This window comes from Globicephala melas, chromosome 9 (genome assembly GCF_963455315.2).
Source record: "Globicephala melas chromosome 9, mGloMel1.2, whole genome shotgun sequence".
Lineage (NCBI taxonomy): Eukaryota > Metazoa > Chordata > Mammalia > Artiodactyla > Delphinidae > Globicephala > Globicephala melas.
The window spans coordinates 75,814,914-75,838,704 of NC_083322.1; the positions used below are offsets into that span (position 1 = coordinate 75,814,914).

Consider the following 23,791-nt stretch of genomic DNA (forward strand, 5'->3'; position numbering starts at 1 on the left):
ACATATACATAATATTTGGTATACATATACCAATCATTATGTACACTTGAAACTAATATAATGTCAGTTATATCTGAATTAAAAAAAATTCTAGCTTAGAAAATGTCTATATAGGATTGTATTTGTACAGATAGGCTAATCATGTTCTAAAATTGAGTCGTAACATAATAATAGTCAAATTAGGAGAGAGTTTTAAAAATCATATGAATTATCATTAGAAGGAGAGATCATTTAATTAGAAATACATTATGCTTGTATATTCCACAAGTGGAAGCAATATTAGCAATATTAACATTAACACCATTTCTCAACAAAGTCTCATAGTAAACTTATATAATATGGTTTATTTTCTGCTCAATTCAATAAGCAATTAACTCCAAATACAGAGTACATATTTGCTTATGAAGACATGATTTTCCACAATGAAAACCTAGTCTTAGTTTTCTTTCACTAGATGACGATGTGATCTTGCTTGATGCTGACTGCAAAATAAAAGTTCGTGGATATATCAAGACCCTCCTTTGTGCAGAGAGTGCCCCCAACAGCCCTGTGCCCCAACCCCATCGCCAAGGACTAAGATATCTACTCCATCTTTGGAGGGCCACCACAGTTCAACAAGATTCCATATTCTTTGCTAAACAAACCAGAAATATAATTTAACATTACAGTTGGTGGGTTGTAGTATTTCACCAACAGTATCCCACCCAAAATACTACATCTTCTTAAAATCCAGTCTACTCTAAATGATCTTGGAATATAAATAAACATTTTAAGAACTTTCTTTGTTTTGCATTTTTTTTCCTGGCCGCACTGTGCGGCATGCGGTATCTTAGTTTCCCCGACCAGGGATCGAACCCGTGCCCCCTGCAGTGGAAACACAGTCCTAACAGCGGGGTCTCCAGGGAAGTCCCTTAAGAACTTTCTTAATGAGAATAAACTTATTAGGCTTCGGTCTAACTTCCATTTAGCCATATACCACATGAAAAGAACATAAACTACAAGAACCGGAATGCCTGGGTATGACCTTAGACAAGTTATTACACCTCTCTATACCTTAGTTTTGTCATTTATAACATAGGGAACACTCTCTAGAGTGTGCTTTCTCAATGAGGGTGAATATGCTTCTTGGGAGAAGGTGAAAAGATCTTATTCTCTTTATTAAGAAAGCAAGGACATATATATATATATATATAGTACATTAAAAACAACAACAGTATATTTGTGGTATTACAATTTCATGGGGGAGAGTATGATGATGAAAAAAATGTCTAAAAATGCTCTCAGGAGTGGGGGGCAATTAAAAAAAAGGCTGAGAGATTAAACTAGGCAATATATGTAAAAGTATTCAAGAGCCATGCCTGGCACATAAATAAGCACTCATTAACTGCTGGTTAAAAGGAGGTTTTTTGCACTAAGAGGAGAAAAATAATGGGTCCAAGTCTACCTTGAAATGCCAATTTAACCTCTTGGAATGTAAATTTTGATTCAGAAGGAAACTATGTTAATACTCAGTGACTTACGTGGAAGTGCAACAACTGATATGCAAGGAGTGGAATCATCAATACTTTGATCATCCTCAGAAGACAGACAAAGCCTTTTATGTGGAGGTTCAATACTATCTTCTGAGTCTATTTCATCAGCTTCTAATGAAACAAAACAAAACCAAAAATCTCAAAATCTTCAAACGAACAGGAGAAAACAAAATCTTCAACAAACAATGACTGTAAAATAATCTTCTTACTGATTTGCTATGTCAACTAAAGCCAGTCGTGCAAGTGAGACTCACTGTCCTCTCTACGCCTACTGCAGCACCTCAGCTCTTATTCTTATGACAAGGAACTATGAACAAAGGGGTCACTTTTTAAAACATCACACTTTTGTGCTGTTGACTACCTAGCTTTCCAAATATTTCACATGTAAAGACAAGGGTCGGTTATTTAATTCACTCACAACATTCACTGAATGCCTACCATTACCTAAGTTTGAGATACAGAACAATAAGAGATACCCTGACTGTCAAGGAGCTCATAGTACAGTGTAGGAGATGACTAAACTAACAATTTCAAAATGGTGTAATAAGAACTATGAAGGTGGAATGAAGAGGCTGTTATATGAGCACACAGGCATTTAATTTAGACTGGAGGTGAAGGGAGGTTTCTAGAAAAGGTGTCTTAAACTTCAAAAAGAAACAGAAGCCGGGGGAAATGATTATTAACTGGCAGTAGGAGTAATACATGCAGTCATACCGAGGTCCGAGAAGCTTAAAGTATGTTAGGAATATAAAAATAGCTGTGAACTGCTGGAATACCGCTACATGAAATGTGGCAGGAAATGTGGCTGCAAGGAAAGCTGAGATGATGGAAGGCCTATGTGCCAAGTTAAAGAACCTGAACTATATTCTTAAAAACCATGGGAAGCTTATTAAAAAAAAAAACCAAAAAACTTCCTATACTGTGAGCGAATTAAAAAAAACTTCCAAAAAGTTTGTTCATTTGGGTTTTTCCATAACATCTTACAGAAAAACTTGAACTTTTTGGCCAACCCAATACAATTATGTCAGCAGGTTCTCCTACCATTCTGAGGACAGTGAAGAATGAGGTTCCCGTCTGCGTCCCGAGTCAAAGTCACAGAGTTCACAGTTTCTACTGTTACTGTGTCAGAATCCTCTTCAACTGTGCTCATACTCAAATCTGTATAAGAACAGGTTTCAGATTAGGGTTTAAAAAATTATTTCCAAGTATGAACATGAAGTAGCCCACAGAACCCTGCCCCCCCCCAATTTGTATCTGCCTGTAGTATTCTTTATGTGAAATTGCAATGATGCTTCAGGTTTCAAAATGTTTTTTCAAAAGTATAGGGGCTTCCCTGGTGGCGCAGTGGTTGAGAGTCCACCTGCCTATGCAGGGGACACGGGTTCGTGCCCCGGTCCGGGAAGATCCCGCATGCCACGGAGCAGCTGGGCCCATGAGCCACGGCCGCTGAGCCTGCCCATCCGGAGCCTGTGCTCCGCAACAGGAGAGGCCACAACAGTGAGAGGCCCACGTACCGCAAAAAAAAAAAAAAGTTTATACCAATTATTTAGAATTAGCTGTAATAATCTGCAAGAATCTAAATGCGATGATTAATTAAAAACCTACAGCATTTACTTTTTTAAGAGTTGTTTTTATCACATCCAATGAAAGACAACCTGTTCCAAGTTGTCTGTCATATCAGCAAAAACTCACACCACTTTTTAGTTATTTTTTATTGGCAGCTTTGTGATATATTCAAATAGGTGTTTAACTTCTGATTCTTTACCAGAAGACCCATCACAACTTTTCTCTTAATCTAAGAATTACTTCTCTAAAACACTATTTGCAAGTATTTAAGCTCTATTATTATCTGAAAAACAGGAACACTAAATAATTCTTCCTGCTGTTTTTTTCATATTGAACAAGTACATATATCTGTCACTGACCAAACTGTTTTCCTAACAGATATGGATCTAGGTCTTATTTTGAAATAGAGAACTGGATTTTGCTTAAAGTGCCTTTACCTGTTATTTTACACATATATTATTTCTCTTTTGTTCAGACACACTGAATAAGTAGCACTTTGAATACAGTATCTCATGGCTGACAGGGGGAAATGCCCTGAATTGTAATCAATGGCCTGATTGAAGTCTTTGGGCTTACCTTGTAATGTTCAATGAAGTTCTTGCCTCAATACTCAATTTTGGTCTTGTCCACATACTTTTTTACCAACTAAATAATACAGAGGACATAAGCCTTGATGTGTATTAATCATTCAATATTTATTTGGTTGCTATATACAAGATATTAGTCTGTACATATATTTGCCATTTACACAAATGCATTTTCCCTTAGCAGAAAAACTTAAGAACTATTAACATTTACATGGTGAAGATCTACTGATTCACTCAAGTTCTACTGTACAAATTACTGTTTTAAAAGGACATCATTCATTTTACAATGGTAAAGATGCCATTCCCCAATTAAAGATAAGTAGAGGTCATGATTTAGTTATGACTAAAATTTGCAAATCATGAGGTAAGGTCCCTGGAACAAAGGAATGCTTACCTAGCAAACAGATGGATCAGCTATAGCCCTTCCCACAGAATCGAGTTGCCTTCCCTTTGCCACCAGCATCACTTTCATGTTATCCAGATTGTTTCTCCTCCATGTTCCTACCTCTGCAACACTCTGAAAAAGTAACAGCATTATATAATCAGGCTTACTGAGAACAAACAACTGTGTGCTAGCAGTATGCTGATGACAATCTAGCCTCAAGCCTCTGTGATGTCTCAACTAGAAGAAGAAGGACAAAACCAGAATTCTTCCATAAGTAGACCTTTTGGAAATCAGCCTCTGAAAGAATTCTCCAATGAAGGGCAGAAATGACGGGATCCTATGCCTACTAAGTCAGTTTATAGGCAGTTTCTTAGCCCAAGTTGCCCCTCATCAAGCAGTCAAACTTTCTCGGAAAAAATAGGTTGAATTACACCAGTGGTTCTATGAACTGTAGATCTGGGTACATATAACATGACCTAGGGTGTATACCAACCAACAATACCACAAATATTACCAGTAACTATATTTTTCTTTATAGTAATTAACATCTCTCTTTAAACGTAGTACCATATTTCATCTTAAAGCATTAGAAACTACATAATATCTGTTAACAGCTCTGCCCAGGGATCTGTGGGAAAAAAGGAATCCTAAACAATCAGGCCAGAAAACATAAATTACAAGAAAGCTTTTGAATGTATTGTGAAACTTACAAAATCTGAAATGATTTGATTTTTTTTTAATTTATTTATTTTATTTATTTATTTTTGGCTGCATTGGGTCTTCTTTGCTGTGCTTGGGCTTTCTCTAGTTGTGGCAAGCGGGGGCTACTCTTGGTTGCGGTGCACAGGCTTCTTATCGTGGTGGCTTCTCTTGTTGCAGAGCACAGGCTCTAGGCACATGGGCTTCAGTAGTTGTGGCACTCAGGTTCAGTAGTTGTGGCACACGGGCTTAGTTGCTCCGCGGCATGTGGGATCTTCCCGGACCAGGGCTCGAACCCGTGTCCCCTGCATTGGCAAGTGGATTCTTAACCACTGTGCCACCAGGGAAGTCCCCATGATTTGATTTTTAAAGGTTTCTTTCAATAAACTTCTCATCTTCATCCCAAAGGATCAACCGAAAATTAAAAAGCACAGCAAGATTTAAGGTTCAAGGGGATGTTTCAGCAAAAACCAATGATTAAAATTCTCATTTTTGCAGTATTCTAATTAGAACTCCTCTCTAGGATGGGTATCTTTGAGAACTGCTATATATAAATAAGTCTGTAGTGCAAAAGGTACAGATCCTGCTAGAGAAACATCCAGTCAGTTAACAGATTTCATGTTGTTCTCACTTCAGAATCCATTAAAATGTTTAAAAGCTGGTTTGTAAAGTAATACCTACTGTAGAAGATGGAGAAATTAAATGGTAAAAAAAGAAAAAAGAAGTTAAAACCACCCATAAACTTGCCAAAATCATACTTCACTCTTGTTGATGTGTGTGTGTTTGTGTATGAGGCTATACTGTAGAAGCAATTTTATATACTGCATTTTAGAGTTCATTCACATTGAAAAGTGTGAAGGAAACCAAGCTAGGTATTTAACTGAAGTTTTCTGTATCGTTTAAAACTTCCACTGCATAAAAAACATGACGTTATCCAACAAATAGCCTATAACTGGACATTTACATTCTTCCCAATTTTTCATTTCCGTAAAACACTGAAACATTCATACACTATTTCTTTAAACAATATTAATTACTGAAAATTATTAGATCAAAGAATACAACAAAATAAACTTTTAAATCATGCTGCAGTCTATTTTCCAGAAAGGATGTACAAATTTATATTCCAACCACTGAGGTGTAAACTCTACTCCTAGTAGTAAATAAAAATACCTTGCCACTAGTATTTTTATTTAAAAAGAAACAACAAAGCAAAAAAATAACAAACCCAGCACAACTCCTCATGTGATAGGTACAAAATGGTTACTGGTTTAGCAATTTAATGACTGTCATCTTAGGACCCAAATTAATCTAAAACTTCGGGAAAAAGAGAAAATACAGGTGGATTTGAGAAGATATGGTAAGATACAAGGAAAGGTATCTTAAGGTAAGATACAAGGTAAGTACAAGGAAAAAGGAGTCTGAAATAGCTAGATGAGAGTATTTCATTCTTGATAACCTGTACTGGGGTTAGAGGTCGATCCCATGCAGTGTACTAGCTTTAAATCAGGAATCTAGGTTCATTTTAAAAAGTCTGATAATTCATGTTAGAGATGAGTAAATGCTTCTACACTGCTTTGCAAATTAACTAGCATATCTGTTCAATCAACAAATATATATCACATGTGCAATGTGCCAGGGACTCTCTAGGCACTGGGATATAGTGGCTACTTTTTTTTAACCCCCAAAGATAAGCTCTTGACTTACCTTCCTGGGGTTTTTCCCCTCTTGTACTTACAGCTACACAGTCTGGATTTAGTAGTATTTAAGAAACTCAGCTAATTTTATTTTTAATTTACTTTTTAAGGTAACACATTTACATGGTTCAAAATTCAAAAGGTAAAGGTGAAGTCTACTTTCCACTCTAGTTCCCCAGACCCCCTGCCTGGAGGTAAACAATGCTGTCAGCTTCTCATGCCTCCTTCCAGTTATTTTACTCATATATGTCAATATATTCCTCCCTGCTACATACACTTTTTATAGAAATAGCATCATACTACAAATAGGGAAGCTTACCCTAATGGCTACTTTATATTTCTTCATCAGCAAGTACTGTAAGCCAGCCAACAGATTAACAGCAAAGTCCCCAAGGTGGGACCTGATTTGGCCTGGCAGGAGGGGATTAAAAAAGAAAGCCACTATGGCAGAGGCTTCCGAGCAAGGAGAGTAGCTGAATTTAAGGCTGGAGAAAAAGACAGGGGCACATCTCACAAGGGCTTATAAATCCTTGGACTGTTTTAAATTGGGAAATATAATTTACATTTTGAAAAGATCATTCAGACTGCAATATGGAGAATGGATAAGGGAGTAAGTCACGAAACAAGCAGCTGTCCAAGAGATGATAGTCATTTGGAATAGGTGGCGGAAATCAAAGAAAGGCGCCTGGACAGAGGATTTATTTTGGAGGTAGTGTTGACAGGATTTGCTGAAAGTAGATTAAGAGATGAGGAGCTATTTCAAGATGATTCCCTACACTTTTGGCTTGAATAATTGAGTTTGGGGGCACTAGAAGATATTTATTAAATATTTTTATTACTGTTAATATTAACAAGTTAAGATATACGGCACCCAAATGAAGATGTCAAGTTGCCAGTTGGAAGCTGGAATTCAACAGGCAGGGATTAGACCTGTAAATTTGAGTTAGTGGCATGCAAATTGTTTTTAAAGATAAGATCACCTAGAGAAGTTAGAGAAGACAGCCTAGAGTTCTGAAGCAGAAGTCAAGCAATGCACAAACAAGGAAAGGAGACTGAGAAGGACCAGCCAGGGATACAGGAGGAAAACTAAGAGATGTTACTTAAAAGGCTTGAGAGTGTTTTTCAAGGAGCATTAAGTAGTTGACTGTTAAATACTGCCGAGAGGATAAGATGGAGAAGTGACTACTTGATTTGGCAATAAGTAGAACACTGCTGACCTACTGGAATACAGAGAATTGGAAGTACGGAAGGTAATACAAAACAGGTCTTGTACAAGGTTTAGCTCTCAAAGAAAGCAGAGTGAGAAGATCTATGGTAGAGTCAAGACAGCTGTTATTTATAGGAAGAGTACATCTGTATTTTAATATGACTATTAGAGTAACTGAAAAATGTTGGTAAATAAATCAACTTACGATAGTAAGGTACAAAGTTGAGTAATTTAGGGCCTTGTACTGTAATTCATTATACGTGAAACTATGCTTAACTTCAAAACCCGTTCCCCATTTGGTTTAATAGGGAAATATATCAGGAAGATCTCCAATTCTAACATCAAAATTTTGGTTCCCTTCGGGGCAAATAAATACACATCATCAGCCTATTTTTTTAATAAACTTTTCTTTAAAAGACAATCTACATATTTATTTATTTAGGCCACACCTCGAGGCATGATCCCTACCAGGGATCAACCTGCGGCTCCTGCACTGCAAGCGCAGAATCTAACGACTTCCCTGGTGGACCACGACGGAAGTCCATCAGCCAAGTCCACCATCAGCCTATTTAGATCTTCCTTTCTTTCTCTCAAATGGGTTATACCATATGCACTACTTTTTTTTAACCAACCAGAAGTGAGAACATGAAAGGAAAAAATTTTAACAGCCATTTTAATTGGTGAAATGGCATTCTGGCACGTTTCCATCATTTGGTGGATATATTAATGCCTTAGTAAAATCAAGAAAAGAATACCTGAAATGTGGTACAGAACAGGTATTATACTCACATTTAAATGAGAAATGTATTTGTTTACATTTATAGCTCTCAATGAACAAGATGACACTACTCAATGTAGAACCAAAAAACCTACTACTCTTGGATCTGTTAGTTAACATAGACTTTAAAGACATGATCTACTCCATTCCAGTATTGATGTAAAGTTTTTATTCATTAGATTATCTTAAACTGGTATTTCCATCAATTGAGTCTACATAATTGTCCTGGTTTATCAGGCAACTAAGTGTCATAATCTTCTAAAAACTAGATCAAACCAAGAAAAGTGGCATTTCTTCCTGGTTTTGGGACTAGTTTCTGTAGATAAATGTTTACTGGTTCCCAAGCACAGGACTAGTACAAATGGGGAAGGGTAGATTCTATTATTAGAGATCATGAGAAGCACAGAGCTAACACTTGCTGACCCTTGATGCTTGAAGATGTGATTCTTCATTGCAAGATGGGATGAGACTACATGGTGTGAAAAACATTCAGTACTATAAAATAGTTTTATAAGGGGAAATCAAGCAAGCTACAGAACGTAAAGTACCAGAATTTTATTGGATGAGGCAAAGACTGAGAAACACTAGCTGACGCAAAGTTTTTGGCATAATTCAACTAATAAGGCAGTAAGGACACATTTAGTTTTCAGATGTCTTTTTTCCTGCCCCAATATAATAAGAAAATTACTCATTTTCCTTTTTTTTTGGTGATAATCTTCCAAATCTTTCAGCCATATATTAACATACCTATTTTTAATTGTTTTTACGATACTGTGATCATACTGTCACATCTTTTATAACTTTTTTTTTTGCACTTAACTTTATGGGGAGCATTTTCCGATATTAGTAGTTATTCTTCCATAGCACTTTAAATGGGTACATGGTACCTAAACTTATCTAACCATTAACCTATTACTGAACATTTTTGTTTTCAAGGTCTTGCTATTATAGACTCCATATTGGCCACGACCATACCTTAGGTGGTACATAACTAACGCCTTAGGAAATGCTTGTAAGAGGATTTGCTTAGTAACATACAATAAAAAATCTGAAAGATATGTTTTGAAATATTTTTTTTTGAAAGAATGAAAACTCTGCTAAATTGAAAGTCTTAGTGAAGACTTTCACTAAGAAGAGAATAGGTAACAAATTCCTGGACTTCCCTGGTGGTGCAGTGGTTGAGAATCGCCTGCCAATGTAGGGGACACGGGTTCAATTCCTGGTCTGGGAAGATCCCACATGCCATGGAGCAACTAAGCCCACGTGCCTAGAGCCTGTGCTCTGCAACAAGAGAAGCTACCACAGTGAGAAGCCCGCGCTTGCCACAGCTAGAGAAAGCCCGCGTGCAGCAACGAAGACCCAACACAGCCAAAAATAAATAAGTATATTTTTTTAAGTAAAAATAACTTAATAAAAAGAAAAAAAAATTCCTATATCCTGAACATGGGAACATAGAGGGATATCAGGAAACAGACAAAGCCACAGACATCTTAAATATTGATTTTATTAAATATAGGAATGAGGTCACTTCACAGTTGAGGTTGAATGCTTTAGATTATGGTCCCAGGGGATTTGTTCTTCTGTATACTTTGTGGAAAAGTTTGAGAAAGAGAACTATAAATGAACATACAAGCATACTGAATTAAGGTACTTAACATTCATTATGGCTTGGTTTTAAGATAATATGACTATATACCATAAAACGTCAATAAAGATATTAACAGGGTTTATTATAATAGGCTTTAATTGTTTTAAGATGTTGATTTCAATTACCAACTACTGAAAACAATGACACTATTAGAGTAAAAAAAATTACTTGGTAGTATGATTCATTTCAAGGTACAGCATTTCATACCTGGTTTGGCAATACAACCATATTGCTTATTAAAAAACAAAAATGTTGTCTTTTACCCGGTGCATGATTTAAGAGCTATACAATGTGTATTTGGCTACATTTTAAGATTTCAGCCATTGAAAACTGAGCCCTTTAAGCAAGGCATCATCAGAAGCTCTTTAAAGGTAATACATTATCACTATAGTTCTGATATACACTGAAGCCAATTTTTAAACCACACTTCTGCAACAGATACTAAAATACACATAGACAGTAAATAAACCTAAAGAGCATTTTTTTGCTGCCTAACACCTGATGGTCAAAAAGATTAGTTTTGACAACCGGTTACTTGGAAGAAGGGCTTGACAACACAGTGCACACAACTAAAATGACAGCTAAAAAAATGGCATAAGGTTAATACAAACACACACACACACACACACACACCCCGCCAAACAAAAAGACAATTAAATTGTTCATAAAGAGCTCTCCAGTGTGCTTTTTCATGACAACTTCTTTCTGGTATTCATTGGTGGAATGGGATCTTTCTATAAACGTGAAAAAGGAGACATGATAGACAGGTTTCTTCTTTTATTTAAGTTTATCATTTACCTTTACGGAATCAAAACAAAAACAAAGCCTACTTGTGATTTCTATTACAAGCATCCTCGTCACAAAAGGAAAAAAAGTGAAGGGGAGAAATAATATGAAAGAAAATACCACATACATTTGATAACTCTGTATTTTATATTTAATGCCCTTGGCAATAGGTTTATCACTTTCTCAGGTCACTGCGTAGCATTTAAGGACAGAAAAGGCTTTGGAGCTGAATTTGCAAAGCATTTAGAAGCATACCAATTCCTAAGGAATCTTCTTATATGAGGGGGAAAAAAAAGGTGCTAAAAATCATGGTGGTAAGAGAAAACGATTAAAAAAGAAAACTCCATTTTGACGAGGCAGGTTAAATAGTGTTATATAGACAGCCTCTATATATGATATTAAAAAACTGGAACTCTTCCTAATCTTTTCAAAGTTTTGATGTCTTTACAACAAAACACAGTTCCCACCCCCCCTCAATATTTTAACAGCTATGTGCCAGGCTGTATATTCCTAGGGACACTTGTTTCACATTATCTTACTCATCCTCACAAGTGTTAACGTAAGTCAGTGTTCTCAATGGAGCATGAAAGCAACAACTGTTTAAAATAATGAGATGTTATTTTCAGGACATACAAGCTTATTACAACATTAATAAAAATTAGGATCTGTAGTTGTTGGAGAGATAAATAAGTGAGCAGAAAGATAAATATTATGTGGGAAAAGTAAGGACTAGTTTTGTTTTTATTTCAATATTAACTAGTAACATCTAGCTAACCTTACAAATACACTTATCTCTCCCGCTGCCTTGGGGTGAAATGAGGTAACTTTTCTACATCTTAAAAAAAGCCTGTAAAAAGAAGAGAACTTGGGAAAAAGAAAGAAAAAAAACAACTAAAGAAGACAACTACCTTCTTTCGGGGTATAATTCTCTACCAATAACCATTTCCCGTGACTGCTTCCCCTCAAAATACTTCTAAAACCTGAACACCCAGAGAAAAATGTTTATATAGCATATATTTATTCATGGAACTGCTCAAAGTGTGGACTTAAAGTTCTATATAAGTATGCAATGCCCAGTACTTACTGATTAACTGTTGATGAAGACAGGGCAATAGCATTTTGGCTCCACCATCTAGCTCAACTGCAATCAATTAAAGAGATTCACGGAGAATATGCAGGTTCTAGATCAGTCCCAAAAAGCATATTTTGGGGTGAGCCTATCAACTAAAATAGTAAAAAAAAAAAAAAAAAAATTAGCTTTTTTGGTGGCACATAAAGTACTTACTTAGTATATGGGAGTTAAAATAAGATTATCATAAAACATGAAATATTTTTTCTTCATAACTAACACGTAATTTTTTCCCCAGAAATGATCAGGCTAGTTTTTGTCCCTTGTGAATGAAGGGAAAAAAACTTTATTCTCACACCAAATTTTAGTCAGATTGACAATTTTTGTAACGGTAAGGAACATACACTTAATTTCTCCCTGAACCTTAACTAAGTCTCTAAATCTTAACCTAATAAATGTATCTTACCACCACTACAGCATAACAGTAAAAAGGTAAGTTTTTGGTGTATTATCAGCACGGTCTTTAAACGTTTAAATGCTGGTAAATTATTCAAATTACTAAATAAATAAATAGAAAAAAATGCAGTGACACACAAAGTTATTTGAAACACAAGTTTAAGAGCAGCTCAAAGAAAAAAAATCTGAAGTAATGGAAAAATATGAAAATCCTTCCCTGAAAAATAGTTTTTCTCTCTGTAAACTTTCAACACAATGCAAGAATGTCTTACTTGAACTGGAGCTTAAAAGCTATAAATGGTTGTCTTCGGGAAATCAAAATAAAGGTAAAATCGATAAAAGATAAAATACTTCCAAACGGTATTACTGTAAGTTTAAAATACTGAACATTAGGAAGTAATCCTACAGAATACGCTTTTTGTCAAATGTCCCAACAAGCAGCCTCACCTACGGTCAGAAAGAAGGTGCACAACGATCAATCAAGTTACGAGAAAATAACCATTGAATGTGAATTTCCAAATTCAATCAGGGAAAGGGAGCCCTGACTTTTACATTTCACAGATTAATCACCTCTCCTTATCTACACCGAATTTTTATTCTAAAAACACATGCTGTACCATTCAACTGCATAGAATTGGCCACTTCTACCCTCAAACCTATGCCGCAGATTCCCTAAAGATTCTCAAAGTCTGTTTTAAAGGACGAAGAAAATTAAAAAATTTTAAAACTTCCTCGGAACTCGTCAAAACACGACAATCCCTATGTTGCAGGCTCATTTTCCTGTTCTCTGCCGGGTTAGGGCTGTCTCCCCGCACTTCAGCTCCTATGTTTCCCTTTTAAAAGAGACTCAGGCTGACAGTGATGGTTCGGTCAGCAACCCCGATCCCTTCCGCTTAGGCCATGAACAGCTGAGCGAGAGTGAACCCCAAAAGGTGGGAGAAGAGTCGAAGAGGCGAAAAGGTAAGAGGAAAAAATAGGGGGTGCGGTGGGGTGGCGCGAGACAAGCCCCAACTCTCTCGATCCCATCCAAGCTCACCTCTCCTTCACTGTACCAAATAAAAACGAAAAGGTAACAAAAACGTAAAAAAGAAACCCTACGAAAAAGCAAGGAAGGCTTCCTTACTCTCGGGGTTCCCGGGCCCGATTTTCTCGCCAATCTCCCGGCCCACCCCACCCCACCCCACCCCCAGGGGTCCCGGCGCCATTTAGCTCCTACGAAGCCGCCGCCATTTTCCGCCCCCGCCGGATCGCTAGCTGTGCCTCGGCGGCTGCTCGCTACCCTGCTCTGCAGCCCACGCCACCGCCACAGGCCCGGCCCCGAGAGGGAGGCCCTGGCGTGAGCGTGCGGGGACTGCAGCTTCAGCGTCACGAAGGCCCAACTCCCACCCCGCCCGCGGTGCCCGAGCGCCGGCAGCTGGCGCCGGCCGGCGAGAGCAGGCGGGCAGCAAGGGGGCCGGACAGGCTCCACTGGGCGGAGCGGCCCTAGCGGCGCCTGGGACCTGAAGCTTCCATCGCACTTACTTCCTGTTTTGGGTCCGGGCACTTTGGAAGAACCAGGATGGAGGCTCCAAAAAATACCAGGATGGAGGAAGCAGCCACGGGCAAGAGTGGCTGCAGCTGGAGTGAGCGAGCGCGACAAGCCACCGGAAACGGAGCTACGGCCGCGCCCCGCCCCCAGCCCCCGCGCGCTCCCCCGCCCGGCCTCCTCTCCCTGGGGGCGGCCCTGCGCGCTGGCCGTGGCGTCACTTCCGGCCAAGTCGGAGCGCGAAAAAAGGTCCTTGGTTATTTGAGCTTCGAGACCCGTCTGAGTGGGAGTTGTTCGTTGTCTGCTCTTTTCTCCTCCTCCTACAAGGAAATAGGTACTGACTGCTGCCATGAAGGAGGACCTTCTTTCTTTGGCGCAACTGTGGTTTTCCTGGCTCGGCGACAGTTGGGCCTCGCCAGCCGACTTTCGTAATTATTCTGGGCCTCGGAGCGGAGGGAGCCTCGCGTGTGGAACTGTTAGAAAGCGGGGTCTGGGTGCAGACGATAACCGGGAATTGTATGTCTGGCTCTTCTGACTTGGTCTGCCTTGCCGTAGGCGCGTAGAGGTGTTACCCGTTGGGCGTATGATGCAATTCTTGGTGAAATGTATCCTGTGTGAATATGCTGTTCTGTAGTGCACAGTACGCCTTATAAAACACGGCTTTTCTAAAGTGGATGCTCTTCAGCTAGGCTGGGGAGCTTTCAGGGAAGACCAATACTCGGCCCCGCCCCCAGAGAGTCTTTAAGCTTCCAGAGACTCCTGCAGAGATTTTTGTTTTGAAAGAGTCCTGAAAATTTTTTTAATTAATTTTTTTTACTGGAGTATAGTTGATTTACAATGTTGTGTTAGTTTCTGCTGTACAGCGAGTCAGTTATACATGTACATGTATCCACTCTTTTTTAGAGTCTGTTCCCATATAGGTCATTACAGAGTTGGGAATAGAGTTCCCTGAGCTATACAGTAGGTTCTCGTTACGTAGCTCTTTTATTTAAAGTAGTGTGTATATGTCAATCCCAATCTCCCAAAGAGTTCCGAAGATTTTAGTGGTCAGAACCCTGTTACAACTCTTCTTAGGATTCATTTCACTTGTTTATAAAATTGATTTATTGTACGCTGCTTTTCTTTTGCTAGTGGGATGAGAGGAGTTTAGAAATTAGATTAGACAAATGTTCTTGCATCCAGCAACTATGTGTAGACTTAACACTACATTGTCACAATGGGAGTGTAGTGAGCATCGGTTGTAAAGGTCAAATGAAGACCGTCAAGAGTGTGTATACTACGTCTTGAATTGATCTTAACTAATGAAGTTGATAATGCTTAGTGATTTCTTTTCCTCTCCTTTGGCTTTAAAAAAAATGTTTTTTGCAACCCCGGTTTCTTTTGAATACAAAATGTTGTTGGAAGACTTCGTGGAAGTGACACTAATTCATTGAAGAAAGGGGAAAAAGTACACACTGAAATGGGTTTAGTTAGATAAATATTTGTTTCGATTTTAAGCCAAATGTACACAGTTTTCACCAGTAGTCCACATTATCTATTCTTTGGGGTAACTGTCTCACTCATAAATGTTGCATTTCATAAAAGAGAGTGTAAAACGAAATACCATCACACACCAATTAGAAGTGCTAAAATCCCAAACGCTGACAACACCAAGGGCCGATGACGCTTTGGAGCAATAGGAACTCTCATTCATTGATAGAGGGAATGCAGAATGGTACAACCACTTTGGAAGACAGTTTGGTGGTTTCTTACAGAGCTAAGCATATTCTTACCATGTGATCCATTAATTGCTCCTTGATATTTACCCCAAATAGTTGAAACCTTACCTCCACATAAAAAGCTGCACAGAGATATTTATACCAACTTCATTGTAATTGCCAAAACTTAGAAGCAACCAAGATGTGCTTCAATAGGTAAATGGATAAACTGTGGTACATCCATACAATCGAGTATTCAGTGCTAAAAAGAATTGAGCTGTCGAGCCGTGAAAAGATGTGGAGGAATCTTAAATGCATGCCACTAAGTGAAAGAAGTCTATCTGAAAAGGCTAACTACTGAATGATTCCAACTATCTGACTTTATGGAAAGGGCAAAACTATGGAGATAGTAAAAAGACCAGTAGTTGCCAGGGTTTGAGGCCAGAGGAAGAGAAATAGGTGGAGCACAGAGGATTTTTTAAGGCAGCGAAATGATTTTGTATAATGCTGTAATGGTAGATACATGGCATTATACATTTATCAAAACCCATACAATGTACAACACAGATAGTGAACCCTAATGTAACCCACGGACTTTGGTTGTTAATGATATATCAGTGTTGGTTCATCATTTGCAAATAAATGTACCACTGCGGTGGGGTATGTTGATAATGTTCATGTGTAGGGCAGCGACGATGTGGGAAGTCTCTGTGTCTTCCCCTCAATTTTGCTGTGAATCTTAAACTGTCCCCCCAAATAAGGTCTATTTAAAAAGAAGAAAATATAAAAGGGCCTGGATTTGGACAAGGTTAGCTAACATTTTTTGAGTGCTTATGTGTCATTTAAATGCTTTACGTATATTAAACACATTTAATGTTCACAAGTGCCAAAGCTTCAGTATAGTTATTACAAATGATTCCCATTTTAGACAAGAACCAAAAAAGTGAAGGAATGTGTCCAAGGAAACAGCAAATAAATGGTAGAGTCAGAATGAAAGCCTCAGCTCCAGAGCCTATGCTCTGAACTACCCTTCTGCAGCTCAAAAAGTACACTTCGGCAACAGTCTTTTTATAATGAAAAATTATTACAACCAGTTTCCAGAGTCTTTACTGAACTGGAAGAAGGACACATTTGACCAATTTTCAAAAATAACTGTCAAGAGCAGCATTTTATTGCATCTAACTTTATTACCAGTTTGTGGTAATCGCTGCATCCCACTGTGGTTATGGCATATATCGTTCAGTTTTTAAATGAGTATATAAATAATAGGTAACCAACACCACGAGGCAGGAGAGTGTTGTGGTATAGATGTTGAACTCAGACCCGAGTGTGAATCTTGACTTTATTGCTTAGCGGTGGGTATGGTACTTCGCATCTTTAAGCTTCGTTTGCTTTTGAAAAGTGGGGATGCTAAAATCTATCTCCCAGAATAATGTAGGCAACATGCTTTGCACAGAGCCTGTCATATGTAGTAAGCACTTAAATACGGAAACTAATAAACCCGTGAACCAGAAAAGCAATTAAATTACTCAAAGTGGAGTTCTAATGATATAATAGTTACATAGGTAAAGTTGTTAACATTACCATTTATGAGGAATTGGTTCTTAATTAGCTACATTTTCCACAAAGCATTACCCTGTAGGATTCTTTTTCACTGAGGCATAAGAGAGTGTTATCTAAATTACAGTTGCTACCCATTCTCTTCTGAAAAATCTTAGGTTAGTCTGCACTTTGCTGTTAATTCCCTAAAAAAAGTCAAGTGCATCCTCATAATTAATTCTTCCTTTCTGGGTGAGTTTCTTTCATAATTACCTTTTCCCAAGGTCAATTGGTGTTTACTTGGGGAAAACAAGTATATTTTAGTATTAGTTTTAATACATAATTTTAAAAGTAAACCTATAATAGTAACACCTCTATATCTTTAACATGTATTATCAATGTAAGACTATCCAAAGTTTAAACCTAGAGCAACTTTCTGCAATTATAATTCTCGGTGTTTCCTACCTCACTACTTAGTATGTACCTAGGGAATGCATGAGATTTTTAATATTATCCTAGGATTTACCTAATTAGTAATTATTTTGTAGAAAAAAGTGAAAAATAGTTCTTTCATAAATAGAAGGTATTATAAAAGTATAGCACAGTTATGGTATTTACTGCATTTGCTAGTTATGATTAGCTCTGTTGGACTCCAGATTTTTTATAACACTTTCATGAACCTCATCAGCAATAGAATATTGATGAAATGACCTTCCTTTTTTGAAAGGTTGATATGTTAATATAAAAGTGTTTCAAATACTGAGAGGCTGGTTTTATTGTTTAATGATTGTCTCATGTCCTGGATGTCATGATTCAGAATAAAGAGATGTTTCCAAGGACTTCTGTTCAAAGTAAATGAAAAATATAATTATTGAGTAGCCCATTTTCTTTCTACACAGTCTTTGAGTCCTATTAATACAACTGATGTGTATGCACTGGAAGCCCTGCCAGAATTTCCGGCAAGCTGATGGGGATTCCTGTGCTAATAGAGGAATGAGCAAACTGTCCCTAGTTAGGCCAACACATCAGGCTCTTCCAAGTCCTCTTCTGTCTGAGATTCCTCCTCCAGGCTTTTGTCTGGGACTTACGGCACTCCATCTCGTAACCCCTTTCCTGCTCTCCATTTCATGTCAGTGTCTCATCCCTACACCTCTTTTAATCTTTCAGCCTGGTTACCTCTTCACTTAATTTTCTTTTGCAGTAGAGCTTTCCTGAGGCCTATTCATGGAACATTAGCAAAAATTGGTTCTTCTTCCAGTTAGGAGAATGGAGAACTAAGACTTCAGATCTTCCCAGCAAGTGAGGATGGAAGTTTTCATTCTGTCCTTGAAAATTTTGTGGGCAAAATGAAACAGAAACAGTTAAGTTACTTTACTAAAATTGGGAGAATGTTTGAACCCAGATTCAAATATCTCTTCCTTTATAGTCTGGCCTAGAAGGGAGAGGGACCATATATTGGTAAATCAACCGGTAATTTGCCAGTGTGGTAAGTTCTAAACTCTGAAGGTGAACTTTATGTAGGGAGTTCAGAGCTGGGTTTTCTGAGAAGACACTTGAGCAGGGACTGGAAAGGTGACAAATTACCAGAGTAGGGGGCGGGAGGTAGGAAGGCATTTGTTCAGGTAGTGTGGGAAAGAGTGTGTTTGTAGAAAGCAACTGGTCTATAATGTTTATAAAATGGTGAGAGCACAGTGCTGGTAAGTATTAGGCTCAGTCTCTTGCTGATGTTAATTGAGTTTAACCCCATTCCCCTAAGGCTGGACCATCTGCTGCCTCTGCCGTGTCTTATAGCTTCAGTTTGCCAGCATCTGGTACGCTACCTTAACTTAGCAGACACTTAGATGTTTGTTGAGTTCAAAGATAATTGTGTCTTAAGCCAGGAGATCAGAAACCTAGCCATTTTTATTTTTTGGCAGGAGAGCTCAGTCTTTTTTCAGATAGTGTCACTACTCGGGCAACTCTGGAATGAAACAAACAAATGTTACCTTTATTATTACTTTAGTAGAAGGAGGTTATTTTAACAAGATGGCACAAGTTTGGACTTATTCTAAACTTTATTACCCAAATCTTGTCCATCTAGATGCAGTATTTTAAGGATAGAAGTGTTGCATTTTAACCAGCAGATGTCCTTATTGTTCAGCAAGATTTTTTTTTTTTTCCCAGACCAGTATCTACAACAGTAGATGGGAATTCTGTGCCTTTCATTTGTTAGTGATAAGCTGTGGTAGACAAATGACAAGCCTCAACAATAGTAAAACCAAAGGGATTATGCTTTGAAATTCAAATGTGAAAGGCCCTCTCACATTTAATGACTTGTCATTGATTAATTCCCTTCTCTTTTATTTGATGTATATCTAATTCCCTTGCTCAGAATATGCAGTGACAGAGAAAGAAACAAGGAACCTGCATAACCTTTATAGCTTGCAGGAGTTTGCACATTTGTGATACATCCATTCCTTCCTTTCGTTCAGCAGACCTTCGTGAGCATGTCCTTTGTATTGAGCACTGTCCTAGGCATAGGGAATATGGTAGTGGTCAAGAGAGACAAGGGATGGAGGAGCTTACATTATAGTAGTTTTTTTCTAACGTGTCTTTGTATAAAACTCTTAGTTAACTCTTGCAATTTACTAAATTATTGCAACTGCCCATGAAACTTGCTCATAATTAACAAATCAATGAGGGATTAAGACAAAATATGAATCAAATCACTTAGTATAATCAGATTGATCTAAACTGCAAATATTAGGAAAGATGGACCAATTTCTCGGTCTTGCTTAGTCAAAGCATTTTGAAACATATCTGGCAAATAGTAGGTGCTCAAAAATGTCAGATATTATTATTTGTCTTTATCCATCGTAACAAGAAATAATAAAAAGCAAGAAAAGAGAATTGTTGCCTTATTTGTTGAGTAGGATTTCTTAGGGCAACAATTTTATTTCAGTGAAGAGGATTGGGATATAAAAAATTCTTTAATATATTAAGATTTATATTGAAATCATAATAGCTAGCAAGTAGTCTTTCTAGATATCTTTTAAACTTATTTTAAATTGTGTTTCATAGTGGCAGTCTATTGCTGAAAGGTATGGAAAGGGATATCATAAGTTCCATTGTTTTACATTTTTTGTTTCTCTGAAACTGTTTCTTGGAAATTGGCCTGTTTTCATGTTTCTGGGCAAAGTGTTTTAAGCACTAGAGAAAGTGATATGGCCTCTTACTTAAGGATGCATTGGTTAGCCTTAATATACATGCAACTGATACATACAGACACATGCAAGGTAAAGGTTTTTCTTGACCTGAAATTGTTGGAGGTAAAATCTAAACTCAGTAGGAAACACTGTTTTTCAAGCAAGCTATTCCTCCCCCAAAATTACCTGAAATATATCAACCTAGTCTTATAATACCTACCTAATTTAAGAATATCTACATTATATATATATTTATATATATATATTAAAAAAATTTATTGAAGTATAGTTGATTTACAATGTTGTGTTAATTTCTGCTCTACAGCAAAGTGATTGTTACACATATATATACATTCTTTTTCATATCCTTTTCCGTTATGGTTTATCACAGGGTATTGAATATAGTTCCCTGTGCTATACAGGAGGACGTTGTTGTTTATCCCTCCTATATATAATAGTTTGCATGTGCTAACCCCAAACTCCCAATCCTTCCCTTCCCCACCCTCACCCCCACTTGGCAACCACTAGTCTGTTCTCTTATGTCTGTGAGTCTGTTTCTGTTTCATAAAGAATATCTATCTTATATTAAATATAACCATAGTAAATTAAATTCCAGAGCATAATACCTTTGTTATAACAACTGCACCTTAAGTGGACAGACCTGGTGAAGACATGTAACATATAATTGTTAATTGAATGAAATTGGGAATAACAGGATTAGGAAAGTGGAGTTTCTATGGGCCATCTTTCAGACTTGTGAATATTATTATTATATATAATCAAATAATTGTAGCCACTGCAGCAGTATTATATTAGCAAACCTAGGGTAAAAAAAGATATGTAACTTCAGCAGTGAGAGTATCACTAATGTTTTCTTCCTGTGTCTTTTATGTTTCTTACCAGGTTACATTTATGCTGAATTTTAGTCTGTGATGGTTCAACCTGGTGTAGCAAGACATAAGGCTATTACAGCCTTTGTTACTCCTTTCTCTATTTCCATTACAATTGGATAAGCTCATTTTTGTTGAACAAGAGCCCATTTTCACATGATACTGCAGTCTTTTCTCTCTTTTCCTTTTCCAAAGAGCCATCTGCTGTGGAATCATTCTCTGTTGAGCACACTCTTGATCTTGAGCCTGTAATAAATTTTCACAAGAGTCTCAGAAGAACCCATGCTGCTTTACCATTGTAGACCAATTGCAGGGAAATATGTGATACAACAGTGCCTCATATATAATGTTATAAATAACTGTGTTATTTGAAAAGGTCCTAGTAGGTATAGTATAAGCAGTCTGTCTCTTGCAATGGGTAAAAATGAAAATAAACCTGAAACCCTCTGCTTTTAGGGCTTTCCTACCTCTCTCGTCATCACAACTACACTTTTATAAAGTAATAAATTGAGGGAAGGATTTAGAAATTAGATAGTCCTAGGATAGGTGGCTTATACCTAATGGTAGGATGCAATAAGTGACCAGTGTTCTCCTACCCTTTCCGTATTCATTTGGTAGGAAAATCTGATATTATCAGATATTTTATTTTTATTAAATTTAAAATAGGAATCAAAATGGTTGAATTCACTTCTTTTTATTGTTGCTTAAGCAAACAAAAGGTGAAATTCAACCCCAAGTAACTTCTTTGAAAGTCATAGATTATACACTATAGGTTTGCAATGAATGAGTCTGTCATTTCCTAAGCAACATGCCTTCAGGGACCTCCTCAGACTCTTAATAGCTATTCCTTCTACTTTGTCAACAAATTACCTTTACAGAGACTTTTAAGCATTAACTTCCTCAGCAGCCTGCTGCCCCCCGCCCCCGCCCCTGCTTATGTGCTCATCTGAGCTCATCCTAAACTCCTTTCCTACAATCCTAGAGATGTTCCTTCTCTTATTCAAAGCTAATCACTTCTTTTTTTTTTTTACATCTTTATTGGAGTATAATTGCTTTACAATGGTGTGTTAATTTCTGCTTTATAACAAAGTGAATCAGTTGTACGTATACATATGTTCCCATATCTCTTCCCTTTTGCGTCTCCATCCCTCCCAACCTCCCTATCCCACCCCTCTAGGTGGTCACAAAGCACCTAGCTGATCTCCCTGTTCTATGCGGCTGCTTCCCCCTAGCTATCTATTTTACGTTTGGTAGTGTATATATGTCCATGCCACTCTCTCACGTTGTCACAGTTTACCCTTCCCTGTCCCCATATCCTCAAGTCCATTCTCTAATAGGTCTGTGTCTTTATTCCTATCTTACTCCTAGGTTCTTCATGACATTTTTTTTTCTTAAATTCCATATATATGTGTTAGCATACGGTATTTGTCTTTCTCTTTCTGACTTACTTCACTCTGTATGACAGACTCTAGGTCCATCCACCTCATTACAAATAGCTCAATTTCGTTTCTTTTTATGGCTGAGTAATATTCCATTGTATATATGTGCCACATCTTCTTTATGCATTCATCTGATGATGGACACTTAGGTTGTTTCCATCTCCTGGCTATGGTAAATAGAGTTGCAATGAACATTTTGGTACATGAGTCTTTTTGAATTACGGTTTTCTCAGGGTATATGCCCAGTAGTGGGATTGCTGGGTCATATGGTAGTTCTATTTGTAGTTTTTTAAGGAACCTCCATACTGTTCTCCATAGTGGCTGTACCAATTCACATTCCCACCAGCAGTGCAAGAGTGTTCCCTTTTCTCCCCCCCTCTCCAGCATTTACTGTTTCTAGACTTTTTGATGATGGCCATTCTGACTGGTGTGAGATGATATCTCATTGTAGTTTTGATTTGCATTTCTCTAATGATTAATGATGTTGAGGATTCTTTCATGTGTTTGTTGGCACTCTGTATATCTTCTTTGGAGAAATGTCTATTTAGGTCTTCTGCCCATTTTTGGATTGGGTTGTTTGTTTTTTTTGTTATTGAGCTGCATGAGCTGCTTGTAAATTTTGGAGATTAATCCTTTGTCAGTTGCTTCATTTGCAAATATTTTCTCCCATTCTGAGGGTTGTCTTTTGGTCTTGTTTATGGTGTCCTTTGCTGTGCAAAAGCTTTGCAGTTTCATTAGGTCGCATTTGTTTATTTTTGTTTTTATTTCCATTTCTCTAGGAGGTGGGTGAAAAAGGATCTTGCTGTGATTTATGTCATAGAGTGTTCTCCTATGTTTTCCTCTAAGAGTTTGATAGTTTCTGGCCTTACATTTAGGTCTTTAATCCATTTTGAGCTTATTTTTGTGTATGGTGTCAGGGAGTGATCTAATCTCATACTTTTACATGTACCTGTCCAGTTTTCCCAGCACCACTTATTGAAGAGGTTGTCCTTTCTCCACTGTACATTCCTGCCTCCTTTATCAAAGATAAGGTGACCATATGTGCGTGGGTTTATCTCTGGGCTCTCTATCCCGTTCCATTGAGCTATTTTTCTGTTTTTGTGCGA

At 37.6% G+C, this 23,791-nt stretch overlaps 2 protein-coding genes across 5 annotated transcripts in view; one reads left to right on the forward strand and one right to left on the reverse strand.

Annotated features, from left to right (window-relative positions):
• The window catches only part of DMTF1 (cyclin D binding myb like transcription factor 1), a 43,457-nt gene extending 29,369 nt beyond the window's left edge, over positions 1-14,088 (reverse strand). Inside the window, exons 1-6 of one of the 4 annotated variants that reach the window (XM_030857008.2) lie at positions 13,932-14,088; positions 11,970-12,109; positions 4,080-4,202; positions 3,675-3,743; positions 2,574-2,690; positions 1,521-1,643 (exon numbers count right to left, since the gene is read on the reverse strand). In XM_030857008.2, the coding sequence (XP_030712868.1) occupies positions 1,521-1,643; positions 2,574-2,682 (232 nt within the window). In that variant the 5' untranslated portion in view covers positions 2,683-2,690; positions 3,675-3,743; positions 4,080-4,202; positions 11,970-12,109; positions 13,932-14,088. The remainder of the gene's footprint in view (positions 1-1,520; positions 1,644-2,573; positions 2,691-3,674; positions 3,744-4,079; positions 4,203-11,969; positions 12,110-13,931) is intronic. The other 3 variants (XM_030857009.2, XM_030857011.2, XM_030857012.3) reach the window with 3 other exon arrangements.
• ELAPOR2 (endosome-lysosome associated apoptosis and autophagy regulator family member 2) overlaps positions 13,699-23,791 on the forward strand; it is a 286,012-nt gene continuing 275,919 nt past the window's right edge. The window contains exon 1 of the mRNA XM_060304726.1: positions 13,699-14,269. The gene's annotated coding sequence lies outside the window, so the exon portion shown is untranslated. The remainder of the gene's footprint in view (positions 14,270-23,791) is intronic.